Source organism: Rosa chinensis, chromosome 1 (assembly GCF_002994745.2).
Source record: "Rosa chinensis cultivar Old Blush chromosome 1, RchiOBHm-V2, whole genome shotgun sequence".
NCBI classification, from domain to species: Eukaryota; Viridiplantae; Streptophyta; class Magnoliopsida; order Rosales; family Rosaceae; genus Rosa; species Rosa chinensis.
Window position 1 is genome coordinate 38,238,546 of NC_037088.1, and position 20,058 is coordinate 38,258,603.

Below are 20,058 nucleotides of genomic sequence, written 5' to 3' on the forward strand. Positions count from 1 at the left end.
TCAAGAATTCAAGTTGAGGGTGATTCTCTTCTCATTATCAACTGCATAAAAAAAGCTTGTACCCCTCCTTGGAAACTTAAGGCCCTCATCCAAGACATTCTCAATCTAGCTGCGAAGTTCGAGACCATTTCTTTCAAGCATGTTTTTCGGGAGGCCAACTTTGTGGCGGATGCTATTGCCTCATCGGGTCATGGCCTCTCATGTCCCAAAGTTTGGTTTGGTTCTGTTCCGGCTGCGGCTTCGGCCGCCTTACTACTAGATACTGTAAACCTTGGCTGTCCAAGGGGCTTTGTTTTGTAATTTCCGTTTCTCCTCAAAAAAAAAAAAAAATTAGAGTCTCTCCCTTATTATTATATGCAAAATGAAAAGTAATTAGGATAACTACTAATTAACTAGCCTAATAAAGAGAAAGACGACAATAATTTTGATAAAAATGACAAGTTAACGGTGTTCTAAACAAATAATACTAAAAGTATGTCAGAAATTAATTTTAAGACATTAATCTGATAATTTTAAAACGGTGGGTACCAAAATGTCAAATAACGTACATTTGGACACTGTTTGTGATAAAATCTTTAAAATTTGAACCAAAATTGAACGTCATCAAAATCAAAACACAGTGTCACTTCCACTACTGATAAGCCATGGAAGGTTTATCAGTAGCCTCACCAAGTCTCTCTCTGCAAATCCACTCCTTCCCGCCAAAAACTCGCTTCACCGCCACCGGCGGTGACAACCCTAACAACCACCACGCCTTCAAGCTCCACGCTTTATCACGACGACGCCGAAAACCTCCGAAATTCGAAGAAAACGACGCGTTTCCGGACTCGTTACCGCTCCACACGAAGAACCCACACGCCGTTTACAAGGACATACAAAGATTCGCGAGGCAGAACAAGCTCAACGAGTCCCTGGCGATTCTGGACTACTTGGACCAAAACGGCATCCCCGTCAACGCCACCACATTCTCCCACCTCATCACCGCCTGCGTCCGCACGAGGTCGTTGGACACCGGCAAGAAGATCCACACCTATATTCGGATCAATGGACTCGAAACCAACGAGTTTCTGCGCCGGAAATTGGTGAACATGTACACGAGTTTCGGGTCGGTCGATGATGCACACAACTTGTTCGATGATATGTCTAGCAAGAACGTGTACTCGTGGAACGCGTTGCTTAGAGGGACTGTGGTTGCGGGTGGGAAGCGGTACCGTGATGTTCTCGAGACGTATTCGGAAATGAGGGGGTTGGGGGTGGAGATGAATGTGTATAGTTTCTCTAATGTGATCAAGAGCTTTGCGGGCGCTTCGGCTCTTTCGCAAGGTTTGAGGACGCATGGGCTGTTGGTGAAGAATGGTTTCGTTGATAGTGTGATTGTTGGGACGAGTTTGATTGATATGTACTTCAAATGTGGCAAGATTAAGCTTGCGCGCCAAGTGTTTGAGGAGATGGGTGAGAGGGATGTGGTTTTGTGGGGAGCTATGATTGCAGGTTTTGCGCATAATAGGTTGTACAAGGAAGCTTTGGAGCATTTGAGGATGATGGTGGATGAAGGGATAAGGCCGAATTCGGTTATATTGACTAGTATTCTTCCTGTGATTGGGGAAGTTTCGGCACGAAAGCTTGGGCAGGAAGCGCATGCTTATGTGCTGAAGACAAAGAGTTATTTGAAGCAGGCATTTGTTCAGTCTGCTTTGATAGATATGTATTGCAAATGCGGTGACATGGAGATGGGAAGACGGGTGTTTTATAGTTCAGTGGAGAGGAATGCAATTTGTTGGACTGCTTTGATGTCGGGTTACGCTGCAAATGGGAGGCTTGAGCAGGCATTGAGGTCAGTCATTTGGATGCAGCAGGAAGGGTTTAAGCCGGATGTTGTGACGGTTGCCACTGCCCTTCCAGTTTGTGCAGAGTTGAAGGATTTGAAACGAGGGAAGGAGATTCATGCTTATGCTGTGAAGAATTGCTTCTTGCCCAATGTATCTATTATTTCTTCTTTAATGGTCATGTACTCTAAGTGTGGCGTCTTGGAGTATTCTATAAGATTATTTGATGGTATGGAGCAGAGAAATGTTATTACGTGGACAGCCATGATAGATTCCCATGTCGAAAATGGGTACCTAGATGAGGCACTTGGTGTCATAAGGTCAATGCTTTTGTCAAAGCACAGGCCAGATTCGGTTGCAATGTCAAGGATGTTGGCTATTTGCGGGGGACTAAAGAATTTGAAGCTTGGGAAGGAAATCCATGCACAAGTTTTGAAAAAGAATTTTGAGTCTGTCCATTTTGTTTCTGCTGAACTAGTGAAAATGTATGGGCACTGTGGAGCAATTGATCATGCGAAGTCATTTTTCGATACAATTCCAGTCAAGGGTTCAATGACATGGACTGCAATTATAGAAGCTTATGGATATGCTGGCATGTATCAAGAAGCTATTAGTCTTTTTGATCAGATGAGATCTAATGACTTCACTCCGAACAATTTCACTTTCCAAGTGGTTCTATCTATTTGTGACCGAGCTGAATTTGTTGATGATGCTTGCCGTATCTTCCATTTGATGTCTCGTACATATAAAACCAGGGTATCTCAAGAACAGTACTCTCTACTCATTGCACTTCTTACTCGATCTGGCCGCATTGAGGAAGCTCAGAGATTTATACAAATGAGCTCATCTTTAGTATAACAGTAGATAATTGAACCTTCCCTTTTTAGGTACAAATTTATTAAGCTCATGAAAATTCTTTGTGATTCTTAGTCTTCTGCTATTTCGCACATAGCATAGCATTTTGTTTTATCATGTATTCTCAAGTATCATAGCATTTTTGTTTTATCAGGAGATAAATTCATTGTAGGTGAGAAAAGTAGTAATTGTTGTTTTTTAGACAAATATGTTGGATCAAGTGCCTCATTTTATGTTGGTCAGTGCAGTAGTGGTTTGAATATAAGGCTGTGCTACAGGGATAAAGGTATTGCAGCTTTTGCTTAGACAGAGTTCTTAGTTCATAATCTTGGGGATCCCAGTAGATTAGTGATTTTGGATATCCTGCTTGAATTGAGAATCAACAGCGAGTTTGAAATTATTTGTGTTTCCAGTACCAATGAGATTAATGTAGTCGTGGCACTGCTTCTGCTATTTTTGCTTATAATTATAATAAAACGAACGAGCAAGGCATAAATCTTATGTTCAAGAACAAGCAAATAGCAAATATGAAAGAGGACTACGGCTTCAGTTGAAACTGCATGTTCTCTGTTAGTGATGTCCATCCCATATTGTTACTTGTTAATTATTTAGTCAGTTTCTCGGGCATGGCTATAAACGAACAGGTACTGTATATCGTGGTGTACAATAAGTTTCTGCATCAAATCCTGAGGGATTGGAAGATATCTGACTTCCCAAGTGATTTTTTGTTTGGAGCCATTACTGCTGCTGCACAGGTGAAATTGAAGGATGAGCAAAAGAAGCAGGAAGAGAGATCAACCAAGTGTTTGGGACAACTTCGATTGACACTTCCAGAAAGAATTGAGGACCACTCTAACATGTCTAGAGGCATTGATTCCTAAAGCTTGCACAAAGTAAAATGTGAGATTTTAAGGACCTTGGAGTTCATTCTTACAGATTTTCCATCTCATGGACTATGAATCTTCCTAACGGGTCCCTAAGAGATGGGGTGAGCTAAAGGTATTGATGACTATGACAGTTTGATTGATGAGTTCATCGAGAATTCCATCGCACCCTAGATGACCTTATTGCCCATGCACCACAATCTTTGAATGGAGGCTTTCTGAAATCTGAATCACTCTTTCATGGATGATGTCAAGGATTGCAGTGAAATTTGTTTCAAAGTCTGGAGCATAGAGAGAACTAGATTACAATAGCCGAACATATTGCCAACTGAAGGGGGCTGTGGGTTTATACCTTATGATTCAGGCTTTGCTCACTGCCTACGAAAGACAATACCTCAAGCACATTCTGATATAGTACTAAGTGGTTCCCTAAATTCCTAAAGGGTCAGAAATTCTCACTGAAATTGATGTATCCAACTTTATGTTGAGTGGAAGGAGCCAAAAAGAAGACTGGTGTTGGTTGTACTTCTAATGAGCGTTTCAAATTATCAAGGACAGCACTAAGTAGAGCTTTATCAGTTATCTGGACGGTGCAGATAGCTTTTATTTCTTGCTCTCTGTTCTAGCTAACCTTGTAACATAAAAGTATGACAGTATAATACTAAGTTGTGTCTATCATATGAGATGGAGGGTTGTGTTAAGTATAGATTGCGATGTTTTATGGTTGATGATCTGTCCTGGGTGTTTTTAAGGTACGCTATTAGCATGGGCATAACAAAATGCTACTACTTCTAAACTTCCTGAAGTCAGATAACCCTATGACAACCTTTTGGTAAAACAAAAGAATAAAACAATGACATGAAATCATGGAATAAGATCTGATCATATACAATGTGTTTAATAGATTCAAATAAACTTCTGCTGCTTCACAATTGTTTCATTTACAAAAAAAGAACGAGACATTCTCAGAGTAACCTACAAATTTTTCAAAGTCTAGCTTATGATCTCTGCAATGGCCTCCGGCACTTGTTTTAACAATCGTTCCTGTTCGGATGCTTGCTTTAGTAATTCTATCTGGCCCAAATACACAGATAACTCTCTTCTCCATCTTTTCTCATTTGCCCGGTCAGCACAATTCTGTAACCTGACTAACTCTCTCCCAATCCAGTGCTTGGTTATATCCTCATGTAGTTCTTTTGCTTTGCGTTCAAGCTCATAAACTGTAGGTTTGCTAAGCAAGTGGCAGTTTGTCACATCTTCAGTATTCAGGCTTTACTACATCGATTACAAAGCGCATTCTGAAATAGTCTCTTTGTGGCTCTATGAAAGTTAATTCTGCTAAGCTTGAGAAATTTGAAGAAATAGTAGTGTTATGTAGCAGCACCAAAGTGTTTTATGTGCAGCTTTATTTTGAATGACCTTTTGGATACTGATAGTTTTATCAAAATCATACAACTCTGAAAAAGCCTGTGCACAAACAAATTGGTAGCGGCTAGTTTCTTTTTCTTTCTTTTTTTTCATTTATAATTTATTGAAAGAAAACAATATCCCAACTCTCTGATGTAAAAGTAATTGATTAAACTGTGATATACAACTTACAAGCATGCAAAAAGATCAGATTATACACAACAGGTAAATAAATTTAAAACAATTTCAGCTACTTCTGTTTTTTTTCTCTTTTTTTTTGGCAAGACAATTTCAGCTACTTTACAATTTGTTTTTTTTTTTTTTGACAGCAAAAGAGAGACTCTCAGATGAGCCTATAAGTTTCTCAACTCCTAGCTTATAACCTCTGCAAATCTGCAATGACCTCCGGTACCTGCTTTAAGAGTCGCTCTTGTTCACATGCTTGCTTTAGCAATTCTCTTTGGTCCAAGTACACAAATAACTCGCATCTCCGTCCCTTCTCATTTGCCCAATCAACACAGTTCTGCAACCTCACCAACTCACTACTAATCCAATGCTTGGTTATATCTTCATGCAGCACTCTTGCCTTGTGTTCAAACTCAAAAACAGTAGGTCTTCTTAGCAAGTGACAGTTTGCCACATCTTGTTGCAAATCCTTGCATTCCTCCTCGGTGAAGTCACAATCCGAAAGCTGAGAAACTGGAATATCTCTTGTCACATAATTGGATAACACTTGCAAGAAATATTCACTGTTTGAGCTCTTCTTAATTATGCCTTGAACTTCTGCAAGTTGGTGATAATTTGTCCTCAAATAGTCTCTTGGGTCAGTTTTGACTCTCACAAAACTTCCAACTACTTTTCTTTCCCAACAATCAGGCTGCTGCTTCATTAAGTCCTCCACCAAGCTCTTCTTCAAGTAGACAAGCTTGATATTATCAGCAACCAAAGATGCAAAACAACTTTTATTCCGGATATTGCTAGGAAGATTGATAGGCACTTTGGATGAGCTCATCCTGTCCTCAACTTCCGAAGTGATTTCTTCCGAATCATCATCCCTTTCGCTTTCATATTCCGATGAGCTTTCTTGATCTTCAAGCAGAACAAGATCTAAACAGCTCTTGCAAATGCCTCTTTTATTTCCTATAACCACCGCAAACTCAGAAGCACTACTAACACGGCACTTTCCACATAACACTTTTGCACAACAAAAGCAAGAAATCTTTACTGGGGTTCTTGTACCACACACCGAACAAGATTGCCTATTTCGAGTCCATAGCTTTCCACCGTCAGTGAAGGGTCTCATTTTCCCTACACAATAACCAGGATGATGAACTTTTAGGTAACTCTGGTAATCGAACATGGTTAGATCTTTTCTCAAGAAAAAAGGGTGATCGAGAAAAGGGTATTTTTCTAGGGTTTGGGGTTAACAAGAACCACAAGATTGCTTAGGTTTCAGAGGAGAGATGATGAGTTTCTCTCTTGGTGAGTAGTGAAATGTCATGGGTAGCTCTGTGTCTCTATTTATAATCATCCCAGAGAAACTAATGAATCATTTCCAAGTGAGAATTGGATTCCTTTCCTACTAAGGATTGGAATCCCAAAGTCGCCAAAATATTTTTAGAAAACTACATAGTAGTACATGACCAAAGATATAAACACAGAAAACTCACTTAAAAAAAGATTTATACAAATAAGGACATGAGCCCAAGCCCAAAAGCCAAATGATGCAAGTCTGACCCCCAATTTAAATGAAAAATGATCAAAATGCTTGAGTTTCATCATAATTTACGGATATTGCCACTGACCCAATACCCAATACCTAAACCCAAACCGAGCGACGGAGCCAACGCCAAAAACCCTCCCGCCCAATCTGCCATTCCCCTAACTCCAATGGAATCCTAGCAACCTAACTCCATGCATCAGATCGTTCCAGAAATCTCCATGGCACGAGACCTGGTTCCTTGATCCGACGACCACCGAAAGCAACTCAACCGGAACTTCTTCGTCCGGTGACGACGCGGTGGAAAACTTGTGTGGTTTGGTTCGTCTTCTCGCCCTGGTTTCACTTCCAGCCTCGATTGGTCCAGTCGCTGGTGTAGAGAGAGAGAATCGAAGCTGACAAGTTTTATGTTTTCCGACGTTTCTTCGATTTCTTCTGGTGGATCGATCTGCTCTGCTCTGCTTTGTAGTTTTGTATTTGATTGGTGGAACTGATCTTAACAAGTATTATTTTACTGCCATTCGGTTTATCTGTTTCGGCCCTTAAATTTAGTTGTTAGGATATTTGAGGTACTTGTTTAAGGAGCTATTGTGTGCTGTATAATTTCCCAGCTGAAGTTGAACTAGTGAGTTACGAGGAGATTGTGATACAGAACAATTCGTGACCATGTTTGGCTACTGGGGAAAGTCTCATGATCACAAGAATGATTCATTGTAGTAGGTAATTCATCGCAAATTTCTTATTTGATAGTTTTCTATAGTTTTTTTGTTCCGCTTCTTTTTTTGTTTTGAACATATCTTAATTATTTGATAGTTTATGCATTTATGGTGAAAAGCAAATAAATGCTTGTTAGATGCTGCTAGCCTGCTACCATGTGATTGCACATGTTTTAGACCACAATTTGTAAACGTCAATATATATGCAAATGAGTGCAGTTCGACGAGCTAATTAAAGGCTGCAATTGGACCACTATCGGGCCGTATTTTGCAGTTCTGTACTGATGCGTGCTTTAGGAGGTACTTGGATGCGCGGAACGGGAATGTAGATATGTTCAACTAGAGGCTTCAATTGGAGGTTTATCTTAACAAGTATTAGTAACACTACCAATAAATAATAGATTAGTATGTGAGTTTTAGATTGATTTATTGATGTAGCCGAGATTCAACTAGAGGCTTCAATTTCATTCATGGATTGACAGATCTAATTGCTCATGCCACTGCTACTGTTACTGCTCTTAACGAGTGCAGTAGCAGAACACGAGTACGAGTGTAGCGAGTACAGTAGCAGGATTGGGCAAGTGCAGTAGCAGAACACGAGGAGCGCAGTAGCAGGATTAGGCGATGACGAGCGCAGTAGCAGAACACGAGTACAAGTGCAGTAGCAGAACTGGACGAGTATGAGTGCAGTGCAGTAGCAGGATTGGACGAGTACAGTAGCAGGATTAGGCAATGACGAGTTGCTACTGTGAACACGAGTACAAGTGCAATAGCAGAACTGGACGAGTATGAGATTATTCTTAAAAAAAAAAAAGTAACATAAAAGGATTCGAAGTCAAAAAAAGTAATTAAGGGTAAAAAAGTAAATTAATTCATGACATGTGCCAAGTGGAGAGCAGATTGTCTTTATTGGTAAGATTTAATCCTTATAAAGGGATTATAAGTCAAAATAAGTAGTTAAGGGTAAGAAAGTAAATTAACTCATGACATGTGGCAAGTGGAGAGCAGATTGTCCTTATTTGTAAGATTTAGTCCTTATATGTTTAATTCAATCTTTAAAGGATGTAATTGTTAAGTCATCTTTTGTCAATAACTTATATGTAATTTGTTAAAATATTTTCCTTGCTTAGAAAGAAAAGGCAAGTTGCTATTATCTGCCCAACCCAGATCGATCAGGAAAAATGAAGATGTTCAACGGCCAAGGTTCTTCCACGTGTCAAGCAAATAATTGACCACGTATTACTGAGCATCTGGATTTTACCGCTCGATATTTTCGCTTGATCAAAAATACCCTCAACCCAACCGACTAAAGTGAAATAAAAACACTGTGCCCAGTTTGTAAATATGGAATTTCTGTAAGGGTATTTCCGTCACCGTGGTAATTCTCTCTCTTCCCTCCTCGCTCCTTCGTTCAAAAAGACGGTCAATAATTTCTTGACTACACACATCTCAGACGGAGATGATGAATTACGAGAAGAGGCTCAGAGCCGCGGCGGAGATCATACTCGCCGACGACGCACGCGCCGGAGACGCGCGTGTCAGCTCCGAAGAGCTCGGCGTGACGGCGACGCTGAAGCCGCACCAAGTCGAAGGCGTCTCGTGGCTCATACGGCGGTACAACCTCGGCGTCAACGTCGTTCTCGGTAAGGGCTTTTCCGTAATTTCTCAACTCTCCGGCGTCTTTGATTGCCGAGAAAGCTTAAGAAAGAGTTCGATTTTGTTTTGCAGGAGATGAGGTATAACTTCTCTCGCTCTATCCAAGTCTTCTTCTCTACGGTGATTTCGTACTTTTTCTGTTTTATTTACTTATTTATTTGTATTTTTTATGGAATGCGTTTAAAAGCTTAATGGAATGTGATTGTGTAAAATTTGGTTATGATTTTCTGATAATTGAAGTAATTAAATAAGGCTGTGCATTAGTTTTTGATGTGATTGCATATTACTTTAGCCTTAGAGTTGATAATGTCAGTAAAGCAAAATGTTTCCGATTCTTGATGAGAATTTTGAGAGGAGATTCTAATGTATGGGTTGAGATTCTTGAGACTTTTCCATTTCTGTCAAAAGTTGGTTCAAATATGACTGTTTGGTAATTGTTAGGGTTTTGTTGATCACATGAATTTAGTGGAAGATGCTGACTAGCTTAGTTGGTGAAGTTCTTTGGCACTGTATCCAAGGATGGTGATTGAAGCCCGCCTTGACCCTTGTTTGGAAGCATGGGATGTAGCTTTTTTTTTCCTAGGCCACCAGTGCAAAGTTAGTGAGGATGCTGATATTGATTGTTGAGGCTTGTGAAGTTGACTTTGCGTTAAAATGCAACTTGTTGCAGCAGATTCAGTAGAAGTGAATTTTTCTCGGTTGTATTCATTATACTTAAATTGCAGTGGATGTTTTACAGATGGGACTGGGAAAGACTCTGCAAGCTGTCGCTTTATTGAGCTATTTGAAGGTTCAAAAGATGTCATGTGGACCATTCTGTGAGTTTCTTTTCGTTTTTGGTGTGAAAATCGTGAGTTAATAATTTGGTTATTGGTGTGCTTGATACATATCTTGTCCCCTAATTATCACTCAATTATCCACAGTGGTGTTGTGTCCTCTAAGTGTGACTGATGGTTGGGTCTCGGAGATGGAAAACTTTGCTCCAAAATTAAAATTTGTACGGTATGTTGGTGATAAAGAATATAGGCGCAGCTTACGCAGGACAATATATGAGCATGTGAAAGTGCATTCCTCGGTATCTGATGTAAGAATGCTATTTGAGAAATGGGCTATGAACGTAATGTAACCATTAATGTTGGGCACTAGAGCTTATCGCTGTTAGCTCTTTAATCAGCTATTCTATTGCTCATTACACTATAGTCAATTTGTTTCTTGTTGATGTGTTGGCAGATGTTGTCGTTACCTTTCGATGTCCTGTTGACAACATATGACATTGCGTTGGCCGATCAGGATTTCCTTTCTCAAATACCATGGAACTATGCAGTAATTGATGAAGCGCAAAGGCTTAAAAACCCTTCCAGTGTATGTCTAAAATGTCATGTATTCTCTCGTACAACTATTAATGGAAAAATGTGCAATGGGGAACTTTTTTCCTTATTATGAGTTGATAACATGTAGTACAGTATTTACTGTGAAACTTGGAAATAGTCATACAGTAGATAGTAGGTATACATATTCAGGATATGACACTTTTAACTAGTGGCTTCTAAACTTATCATGACAGATACATGCTTTTCATTTTCGTACTTTGCGTGTAATTGGTAAACATTGCACAAAACAGGACATCGGGAACTTTTTCCCAATACGTCGTGACTTTCAGCATGTATACTATGTCATATGTGAGCATGAGAAAATTTGAGTAAAGATAGTTACTTTTCTTTTGTGTCTCTTTCTGTACATAATTTTATTGGCAAACAAACATGCTTCGACCATAATAGGTTCTGTACAATGTCCTAAGAGAGCGGTATCTCATTCCAAGAAGGTTACTGATGACTGGCACACCTATTCAAAACAATCTCACTGAACTGTGGGCTTTGATGTATTTTTGTATGCCTTCAGTCTTTCTGAAACTGGACGAGTTCCTTGTTACATTCAAGGAAGCTGGAGATCCTTCGTCAGGTTATCTTCTCACTTGTTCTTACGTTCTGTGCATTTCTTTTCTGTAATGTCATGTAGAAAGCTTGGAGATGAGTTTCTTCTTTTTATTTATTTTTATTTACTCAAAAAGGTTTTGTAAAAGTTACTTTTGTTATTATTGAACAGGCTATAATACAGCTGAAGTCATAGAACAACTCAAAAGCTTAAAACGCATATTGGGGGCTTTCATGCTCCGGCGCACAAAATCTAAACTCATCGAGATTGGAGATCTATTCCTGCCACCCCTTACTGAGATAACAGTGTATTTTATCCGTCCCTTTTTTGTAGAAATACTGTTAGAACTTATGGAGCCTGTTTATACCATATTATGATAAGATGAATTATCTTGATAGGCTGGCACCACTGGTCAGCTTGCAAAAGAAGGTGTACATGTCAATATTGAGGAAGGAGCTTCCTAAGCTACTTGCACTATCTTCTGGAGGTTCAAATCATCAATCCTTACAGAATATTGTATGTTAATTTCTTTATCTCTGATCTCAAGAATCTCTCTTTTACTTTCCTGAATGTGATATTTACCATTAGTACCATGAACTGGTTTCTTCCATATGTTCTACAGAGTCACAAATGTGATATCAGTGTACTTCTTAAATGTTTTAGGATGACCTGTGCAGTACTAGTGCTTTAGCTTCTAGGAGAGATGCATTTAAGAGGTCCTGTTGGCTGATAGCTATAGTTTCTCATGCAATGGTTTTTTGCAGAGCATGCAGCATATATCCATAGTATTATAAAGACACTAGGATATCTTGAAATATTAAACTGAATATCAGGATTTGACTTTGTCGTTGTTGACCAAACTGCTATTTGTATAATTGTAACTGTTGGAAAGCACCCTCTAGTTTGCTTCTCAACTGTTGCTTTCCTGACTTTGATTAAATAGAAGCAGAAGCGGAATTGTACCAAAATGCCTGTAAAATTTTTCTTGTTAAAAAAAAAAAAAAGAAAAGAAAGAAAGAAAGAAGGCTAAGGGAAACAATAAACAGACCGGACCAAGAATAGTGCTAACTTGGTGGCATGGTACTGTTAGTTCTTTAATCTTACTCTAACTTCTTTCTTCAAATATTTAAATAATCTTTCAGTAATCCATTGTTTACTAAAAGTCCACCTGGTATTGTGATTTCGAGTTACTGATTTTAACTATCTGTTACCTTTACCTTTTCCTGACATACAGGTGATACAGTTGCGAAAAGCATGTAGCCATCCTTATCTCTTCCCTGGTATTGAGCCAGAACCATATGAAGAGGGTGAACACCTGATTCAGGTATTCCTAATTGCTATATCACTTTGGTTGAAGATAATAAATTCCTATTTTACTAAGTTATTTAGTCTCCAAAGTCCAGACTCCAAAGGCCCCAGTTAGTGTAGAATGGGATTTTTTGGGAAGGCAACAAATCCAAGTGAGCTGAAGGGTTCAAAATTTCCACTTTTGGGCATCCAAATCCTATGTAGCATGCATTATCTTTCCAAGGTTGTACGTACCAATCATGGGAATGGCCAATCATGGGAATGGAGTTTTATACTTATTCCCAAAACCAATGGGGTTGCTAGGAATGCTCAGACCCATGGTTGGCTCCCATCTAGTCTGGAATATGAACACCTCACTAAAAGCTAGTAACCTGTCTACTAAATATTTTAGGATTCGCCAGGAGGCTCAAGTATCTAGCCTGGGGCCCACTAAGTTGGTTTAAGGGTTTCCCTAGTTATAATAAAAATAAAAATAAAATAAAAAGGACTCATTCCAAGCTTCTAACCCCTGAACCAAAAAAGATCTAAGATCTATGGAAGTGATGGAGATTAACAGAGGAAAGTCTATCTGCTTTGCCTCTGAAAGGGAACATACCTGACCTCAGTTCAAGTACCTTTGTTCTGCCTGCTGCTCTGGTCTTATATTTTCTTCCCACCTGTGTCTCTTCATTCCTTATGATCGGATCAGGCTAGCGGTAAACTTATGATTTTGGATCGACTACTTTGGAAGCTGCATGAGCAGGGACGCCGTGTCCTTCTCTTTGCTCAGATGACACATACACTCGATGTTCTACAGGTTTGTTTGTGGTGTTGTGTTCTTTGGGTCTTTGAAAATGATTAGATGTTTCAGCTTCTTATATATGGTGTTCCGCATTCAACGAATTTCTACTCTCATATGCAATGCAGGATTTTCTTGAGTTGCGAAAATATTCCTACGAGCGCCTTGATGGATCAATTCGGGCTGAGGAGCGGTTTGCTGCTATAAGAAGTTTCAGCAAGCAATCAGCAAAACAAAGTTTGAAGTCCCAAGCTGATCAAAATGATGCTTTTGTCTTCATGATCTCCACTAGAGCTGGGGGAGTTGGCTTGAATCTTGTTGCTGCTGATACTGTGAGTTTCGGCAAACCCCTTATGTCACTACTATTTTGAAACAATTCTTTTTTGAAACGATATTTGGGGTTTGAGGAAAGAAATACACCAAAAGGTCGAAACCTGAAAATCAGGACTTGTAGGTTTTAATTTGCTAGTTGTTAAATCGTGATTTCAGATCTTTAAACTTTTTAGAGTGCAAGAGCGGAAGGTTTTTCTTGAATCTCACTGTATATGACGAATGATATACCATGATCCCAGATTAAGAATGTTTTTAGTTCTTGTCAGACATTCACAAAATGTCATAAAGAGTGTACCGTTTGATTCAAATTTTAAATGGGCCTCCAATCTTCTCTCGGAGTGTTGCTGAATAAGAAACTGGATGTGCAAAAATACTGCAATTTCATATGGCTCCAAAATCTGATCAATAGTTATGTGGTTATTGCTATAAATTCATTCTCTTTTTTGATTCATTGAATTTATGGCTGTTTGAGGATGATTGTGCATTTTTGCTAGAAACACTTTATTTTAGTTTGGTTGGGGGGATATCTCATATGACATATATCTCTCTGTCTGTATGGATAAGTGCTAATACATTTATGCACATGATTATAAGTCCATGAGATCTATGATTTTTGGGAGTGGTTTTATTTTTCTAGAGGCATCATGGAAATTAGTGCTCAGATATGAGGTCAGAAGCTGCAGTTATCAGATTATTGATACTTGCAATCATCAATAATACATCTTAGAACAGAAGAGAGTTGGTTTCATATTCAGTATATTACTTTGAATGGATTGCATGCGGTCAGAAATGAAAATGAGATATAAAGAGTTATTGGTTTATTGCAGGAGGTTAAAAGCATATCATTGTTCAAGAATTCTTCTTTCAAATGGCTTTATAGTACACCCTACTTGTGTTATATTGTGATCATATAATTAATAGTGTCTTTTTGTATGACATTCTGTTGGTCTATGACGTGTGTTAGGTTATATTCTACGAGCAAGATTGGAATCCCCAGGTTGATAAGCAAGCTTTGCAGCGGGCACACAGGATTGGTCAATTAAATTCTGTGCTGTCAATAAACCTAGTTACCGGACGTACAGTGGAGGAGGTGTGATCTTATACTTTTTTGTTTTTTTTTTTTTGAGTCAAGGAGATCGTATGCATCAGCCATTACAACTGAAGGCCGCCGTACATATTTTCTTTCATCTGTGTCCCCATAGGTTATCATGCGGAGAGCAGAAAGGAAGTTGCAGCTTAGCCATAATGTTATTGGGGATGATGTTATGGACGAGGAAGGTAAAGAGACAGCAGGAGTTGAACCTAGTGACCTGCGATCTATCATATTTGGGTTACATCTGTTTGATCCTGCTGAAGTCAACAATGGTGAGTGTGAGATTTCAGAATTGGATGCTTTGGCCGAGAAGGCGATTTCAGTGCGCAATAAAGAAACAGCAACCAAGGATGAGAGGAAATTTGAGGTCGGTGCAACGGATGTATTGAATGGACAAGATCTGGTTGCAGGAGGAAGTTCTACTTCTCTCGGTTTAAATACTAGTTTCGATGAAGATTCATATCTCTCCTGGGTTAAGAAATTCAAGGAGGTACCACAAGCAAGTAGCAATGAAAATTCAGATATGGGAAGCCGAAGAAACTTACCCGAGGAAAGGCGTCTAAAACTTGAGGCTGCAAAAAAAAGAGCAGAGGAAAAGAAGTTATCTAGGTGGGTAGACCTGGGCTACCAATCACTGTCTGTTGAGGAGCCTATCAGTCCTGTTGATAGGGACATCATGTCCGACTCAGGTTCTGTCCAGTTTGTTTATGGAGATTGTACACAACCATCAAAAGTTTGTCCCTCTAAGCCTACCATTATTTTGAGGTAAACAAATTCTCTAAATGCCTCTCATTACTTTGCATAGGATGTCTGTTGGAGACTTTTGAGTGTGGGATTTCAGTGTCGGAATAGTATGGGATGTGAGAGACAATCGACTATTTAATTGTCTTTATGAATACTTTTTTTTTTCTTTCCCTTTATGGATATATTAGCTTCAGGTTATCTAGATTCCAAAGTAGGATCACTAAGATCAATAGACAAAACTTCTCCAATCTGGAATTTCTACCTGTCCAAAATATTTCATTTTGTATTAGTACATAGTGATAAAGTAATCTGGGGTTCACATCCAAAACCAATTGGCAATGGATGGAGTGGCCCAAACCTTTATAAACCCACTAGCAAAGTCCCAATTTTCCCATGTGGGATGTATATATTCTCAACACGCCCCCGCACGTATGGCGAATTTTCAAGCCATACACGTGGACAACTTTGGGTGACGTGGAGCCCGTGTGGCCGTTAGCCGTTAGGCATGCATATGTGGGTAACCCGCTCTGATACCATGTTAAATATGAAAATGAAAACCATATTTAACACATAGAATCAAGGAATGAACTTGTCTTTTTGATATTTGATATTTTCCTTACCTCATTCGGTTACTCATAAGGTGATATGCTGTGTATAATTTAATCTACATTGATTATCCAGAATTGATAAATTTGTTGAGCAATAAATCAATGTTATTATACAATGGTGAGAGCATTTGTGCTACAGAACTTATTATGCTACACACTAATGACTTTTGAACGTGCATGTGCCAGAGAACTGATTATGCTCCACACTTATGACTTTTGAATGTGCAGTACCATATGATTCCAGGGTGCTATTAATAATTTTTTCTGTCATGCACTATGCTCAAACTCCTTTATGTTTTGAAATGGCTCCATCTTTGTCGGCTGTTAGTATATTCTACCCTCAAACATGATTCATATGTCTATTTTGCAGCTGTGTTGATGATTCGGGACAGTGGGGTCATGGAGGAATGTTTAATGCACTGGAGAGGCTATCTGCAAGTGTCCCCGATGCATATCAACGAGCCTCTGAATTTAACGACCTGCATCTTGGTGATCTTCACCTTATAAGACTTGATGGTTAGTCTCTGTCTCTCCTGAAATAGTAACTCAGTTATCCCCATTGAATGTAATCCAAAGTTCAACAGAAGCTACTTGTAGTGAAGTTTGATTATAATAGTTAAACAACTTTTGCTTGTCATGATGTGTGCAAAGGTGTAACGAGAAGGTATCAGTAACTTGTAGCTGTAATAAGCATCATACAGAAATTTGTTTTGCACTAATGTAATTTTCTTGGTCAACTATTTGTTGCTATGTAGAGGATTCGAATGAACAGAAGATGGACAGCAATCCCCCTCGATGGGTGGCTTTAGCTGTTGTACAATCTTATAATCCCAGGCGTAAAGTACCCCGGAGCAAGATTTCTATTCCTGACTTGGAACGTTGCTTATCAAAGGCATCGTTTTCAGCCGCCCAAAGTTCTGGTAAAGATCTTTTCTGTTCAGTTCAAAGTTGAATTTGCTCTATGGCATTGTCATTCCACCCTATGGTACATTTGAAACTCAATATGGAAGTGTGGTATCTTTGGTCAAGAGTCAGTTTGTTATCTTGGAGTTTGGGACGTAAAGCATGTTTTTGATTACCTCACGCCTTCGTTTTCTGCTTGATCTTAAAAGCTTCAATCCACATGCCACGTATTGGGTATCAAGATGCATCGGATCGTGCAGAATGGTATGCGGTGGAACGTCTTCTACGAAAATATGCTTCTATCCATGGCATAAAGATTTATGTGTAAGTTTTCTCTCTCCCTCCATTATGTGCGACGGATGAACAAAAAATAATTTCTTGTATATCTCTGCAGGTATTATTATAGACGATCATCTTGATGGTTTGGATTGCTCTCTTGCTTGATCTTGATGTGGTTTGTGTCTTCCACCGTTGTGGCTGATATGATTAGATGAAGTAAATGCACCTTTGCTACCTTTCTTCACTTGTAAATATGTGCAGTCTACTGACTCCAGCATACCTTCCTTCTCTCATGTAAAGATCGATCAAACTTAGGAACATACAATATTCTTGTCGTGTTCCTATTTTGATATCAATCGTGTAAGTGAGATAATTGGTTTAGAGTTTCAAACTCTCCTTAAGCATTCAAACGTGAGAACTATAAGCTTGATTTGTTGAGTTCAAATATCAAGCCAGTTCTTTGAGGTTTTAACGGATTATTACAATTATCATGGTTCTTTATTTTCACAATCTGAGTTTTTAAAGAAACGAAGCGATGTTCTCCTGAAAAATGGATCAAACTAGGAATAGGACAGAAATGGCCTGCTCCCCTGAAGTCGTGTCAAGAACATGTGTGAACCAGTAGGACAGGGAGAAAAAACCGTCAAATCATACCTGAAGTATGGTCCAATACTTATTGTTACTTCATCAATTTACTCACAGGCCCTCACATAGCTGGGGAAACTTTTGCAGTGGTGTCAAGATTACTATTGACGGCTTCAAATTTTAAGGAGCAGACATAGAAATAGTACAAAGAGGCAGTTTGCAGTTTGCAGTATGTATTACCTCTATCTACACCGGAAAATATGTAAATTCAGCTGCAACTAGTTCTGTCTATACTAGTAGACAGTACCAAACTTTTTGGTTGCTGTATAAATGAATGGGAAAAATGCACCAACAGTGTCCGGACATTGTGAGGACTGTCAAAATGATACCTGAACTTACAAAGTTATCAATGTGATACCTGGACTCATATTTTCGTATCAACGTAGTACCTACGACCAAATTCCGTTACGGATCCGTTAAATTTAAGGGTAAAATTGTCTTTTTACACATTTTTATTAAAAAAAAAAAAAACAGAAGAAATTTCTTATTTCTTCTCTCTCTCCTCTCACTCTCCTTCTCTCCTCGCCAACACCACCGCAACCATCAATGTAATAAAAGATGATTACATTTTTTCATGTTCATCTTCTCAAACCCAGCAAAAAAGCAAAAAATTTTCATGATCAAAATCCCAATCCAATAAGTATGAACCTAACATTTCTTCATGTTCATATTCTCAATTATTCATGTTCTTGATTGGTGGTAGTCTGCCTCAATTGGTGGCAATACCAGCAGCTGCGAAGTGCATTGGATTGGGCCGAGCATTGGATCCAGGAGGAGCCCCGAAGTGCACCACCACCAACACCGCCCACCCAACCCGATCTGGAGCGTCTCTCTCCAACAATCCGCATACCAGATCAAAACAGTAGCCAGACCCAACAGCAGCAGCCATGGAAGATTGAAACAGCAACCTGTCCAAACCATTGGTAATGCTGCCGCCATCACTGCAAGCCGCCGCCGCCGTAATCGAACGCCCACTGAACCCAATCTAGAGCCACCCCGACCAAACGTCACCCCCGGTGCTTTACCGTCTCCAAACCCGATCGAACCGACAACCAGATCCCACTCCGGCAGCCATGGCGATCCGATCTGATCTCATACTCCTCTCAGCCCTTCGACCCACTTACCTTCATCTCCCACAACGAAACAACCTCTCCAGGCCGCCATTGGAGCCCTCAACACCATGAATTGAACACTGAACCTAGCACATAGAACCCAAGCACAACACCAGTCCAACAATAAGGCGTACTCGCGCCGTCGGGGAAGAACTCCGAAGAAGAAGAAGAAGAAAGAAAGAAATAAAAAAGAAGAAAGAAAGAAACAAATAAAAAAGAAGAAAGAAAAATTTTGAGGGTAAATCGGTCTTTTTGCCCTCATTTTCGGCCTCACGTGCGTTGCACGTGCAAAATTTAACGGATCCGTGACGGAATTTGGTCGTAGGTACTACGTTGATACGAAAATATGAGTCCAGGTATCACATTGATAACTTTGTAAGTTCAGGTATCATTTTGACAGTCCTCACAGTGTCCGGACACTGTTGGTGCATTTTTCCCTAATGAATTGAGCAGTTCTTCATATATTTGATTTCGCTGCCCCTTACATAAACACTTTTGTACTTATACATATATAGGACATTCCCATATCTGTATCCTTTTTTTTTTTTTGAGAATAACCTTGGGCTGTTTCTTTCTAAAAATGAAAAGTAAAATACAATTGGACATAAACTTGTGGGTGTTTTAGGGAATCAGAAATTGAGAGAAATTCGTTGTGTGTTCTCATTGATAATAGGGGCCTCTTTATATAGAGGATTACAATGCATAGAATCTCAATCATACAAGGAAAATAATCATACATTGATTAGGAATCTAGATCCTTCTAATTGAACCCTATTACCACTAGGTCAAGTAATTAACCTAGAGTTTGGGCTAAACACAAATAGAGATATCCTTAAACACTCCCCCTTGTGTTGTCCAAACGCAGTGCTTCTCTCGTTGCCTAGTTAAAAATCTTGCCGAGTAACAAAAACCCAGTGGGACAAAAATAACCTCGGTCGAAGGGGAAAAAGAGCACAACACACCCTTCACGTTTCGTGACCATACATGTAGACATCTCCCCCTGATGTCTGCATCTCCCCCTGATGACAACGGTCATGGGAGTTCGGATGACTTCCGTAATCGATGCTACCAACATGTTCCTCGAAAGTGGAATTTAGGCAATGACTTAGTGAGCAAGCCTGCCACACTGTCCTCAGATTAAACCTAGTTCACTTTGATCTTGAGGAGAGTCTGTTGTTGCTGATTATGCTTGGTGTTGTCGCTTTTGATGTAGCTTTTGCTTCTTTATTCAAAACAAGCAGCATTATCTTAAATGCTCG

The 20,058-nt window shown here is 39.4% G+C and overlaps 2 protein-coding genes across 3 annotated transcripts; both read left to right on the top strand.

Annotated features, from left to right (window-relative positions):
* The first annotated feature begins 555 nt into the window (after positions 1-555).
* LOC112187802 (pentatricopeptide repeat-containing protein At1g71460, chloroplastic) lies at positions 556-4,240 on the top strand. Its single transcript, XM_040512680.1, has one exon. It carries the CDS (start codon positions 645-647, stop codon positions 2,682-2,684), a length of 2,040 nt encoding a protein of 679 aa, XP_040368614.1. The 5' UTR covers positions 556-644; the 3' UTR covers positions 2,685-4,240.
* A 4,591-nt stretch (positions 4,241-8,831) lies between these two features.
* On the top strand, positions 8,832-17,543 carry LOC112186504 (probable helicase CHR10). 2 transcript variants are annotated; one of them, XM_024324956.2, is made up of 17 exons: positions 8,832-9,051; positions 9,137-9,144; positions 9,804-9,882; positions 9,988-10,148; positions 10,295-10,426; positions 10,843-11,023; positions 11,168-11,303; positions 11,395-11,512; positions 12,231-12,320; positions 12,993-13,100; positions 13,211-13,414; positions 14,380-14,505; positions 14,618-15,273; positions 16,231-16,376; positions 16,616-16,780; positions 16,973-17,087; positions 17,158-17,541. In XM_024324956.2, the coding sequence occupies exons 1-17, from the start codon at positions 8,868-8,870 to the stop codon at positions 17,180-17,182; spliced, it is 2,634 nt and encodes an 877-aa protein (XP_024180724.1). In that variant the 5' UTR covers positions 8,832-8,867; the 3' UTR covers positions 17,183-17,541. The 2 variants fall into 2 exon arrangements, with proteins under 2 accessions (XP_024180724.1, XP_040368322.1); XM_040512388.1 differs by lacking the exons at positions 8,832-9,051; positions 9,137-9,144; positions 9,988-10,148 and having other exon boundaries at positions 9,822-9,882; positions 17,158-17,543.
* Positions 17,544-20,058: the final 2,515 nt, after the last annotated feature.

What these genes read in the sequence shown, in the direction of transcription:
- LOC112187802 (XM_040512680.1), top strand. Translation starts at nt 645, where the DNA reads ATGGAAGGTTTATCAGTAGCCTCACCAAGTCTCTCTCTGCAAATCCAC.
- LOC112186504 (XM_024324956.2), top strand. Translation starts at nt 8,868, where the DNA reads ATGATGAATTACGAGAAGAGGCTCAGAGCCGCGGCGGAGATCATACTC. An exon ending in ATACACTCGATGTTCTACAG is followed by an intron (nt 13,101 to 13,210) that starts GTTTGTTTGTGG and finishes TATGCAATGCAG; the next exon opens with GATTTTCTTGAGTTGCGAAA. An exon ending in CCGGACGTACAGTGGAGGAG is followed by an intron (nt 14,506 to 14,617) that starts GTGTGATCTTAT and finishes GTGTCCCCATAG; the next exon opens with GTTATCATGCGGAGAGCAGA.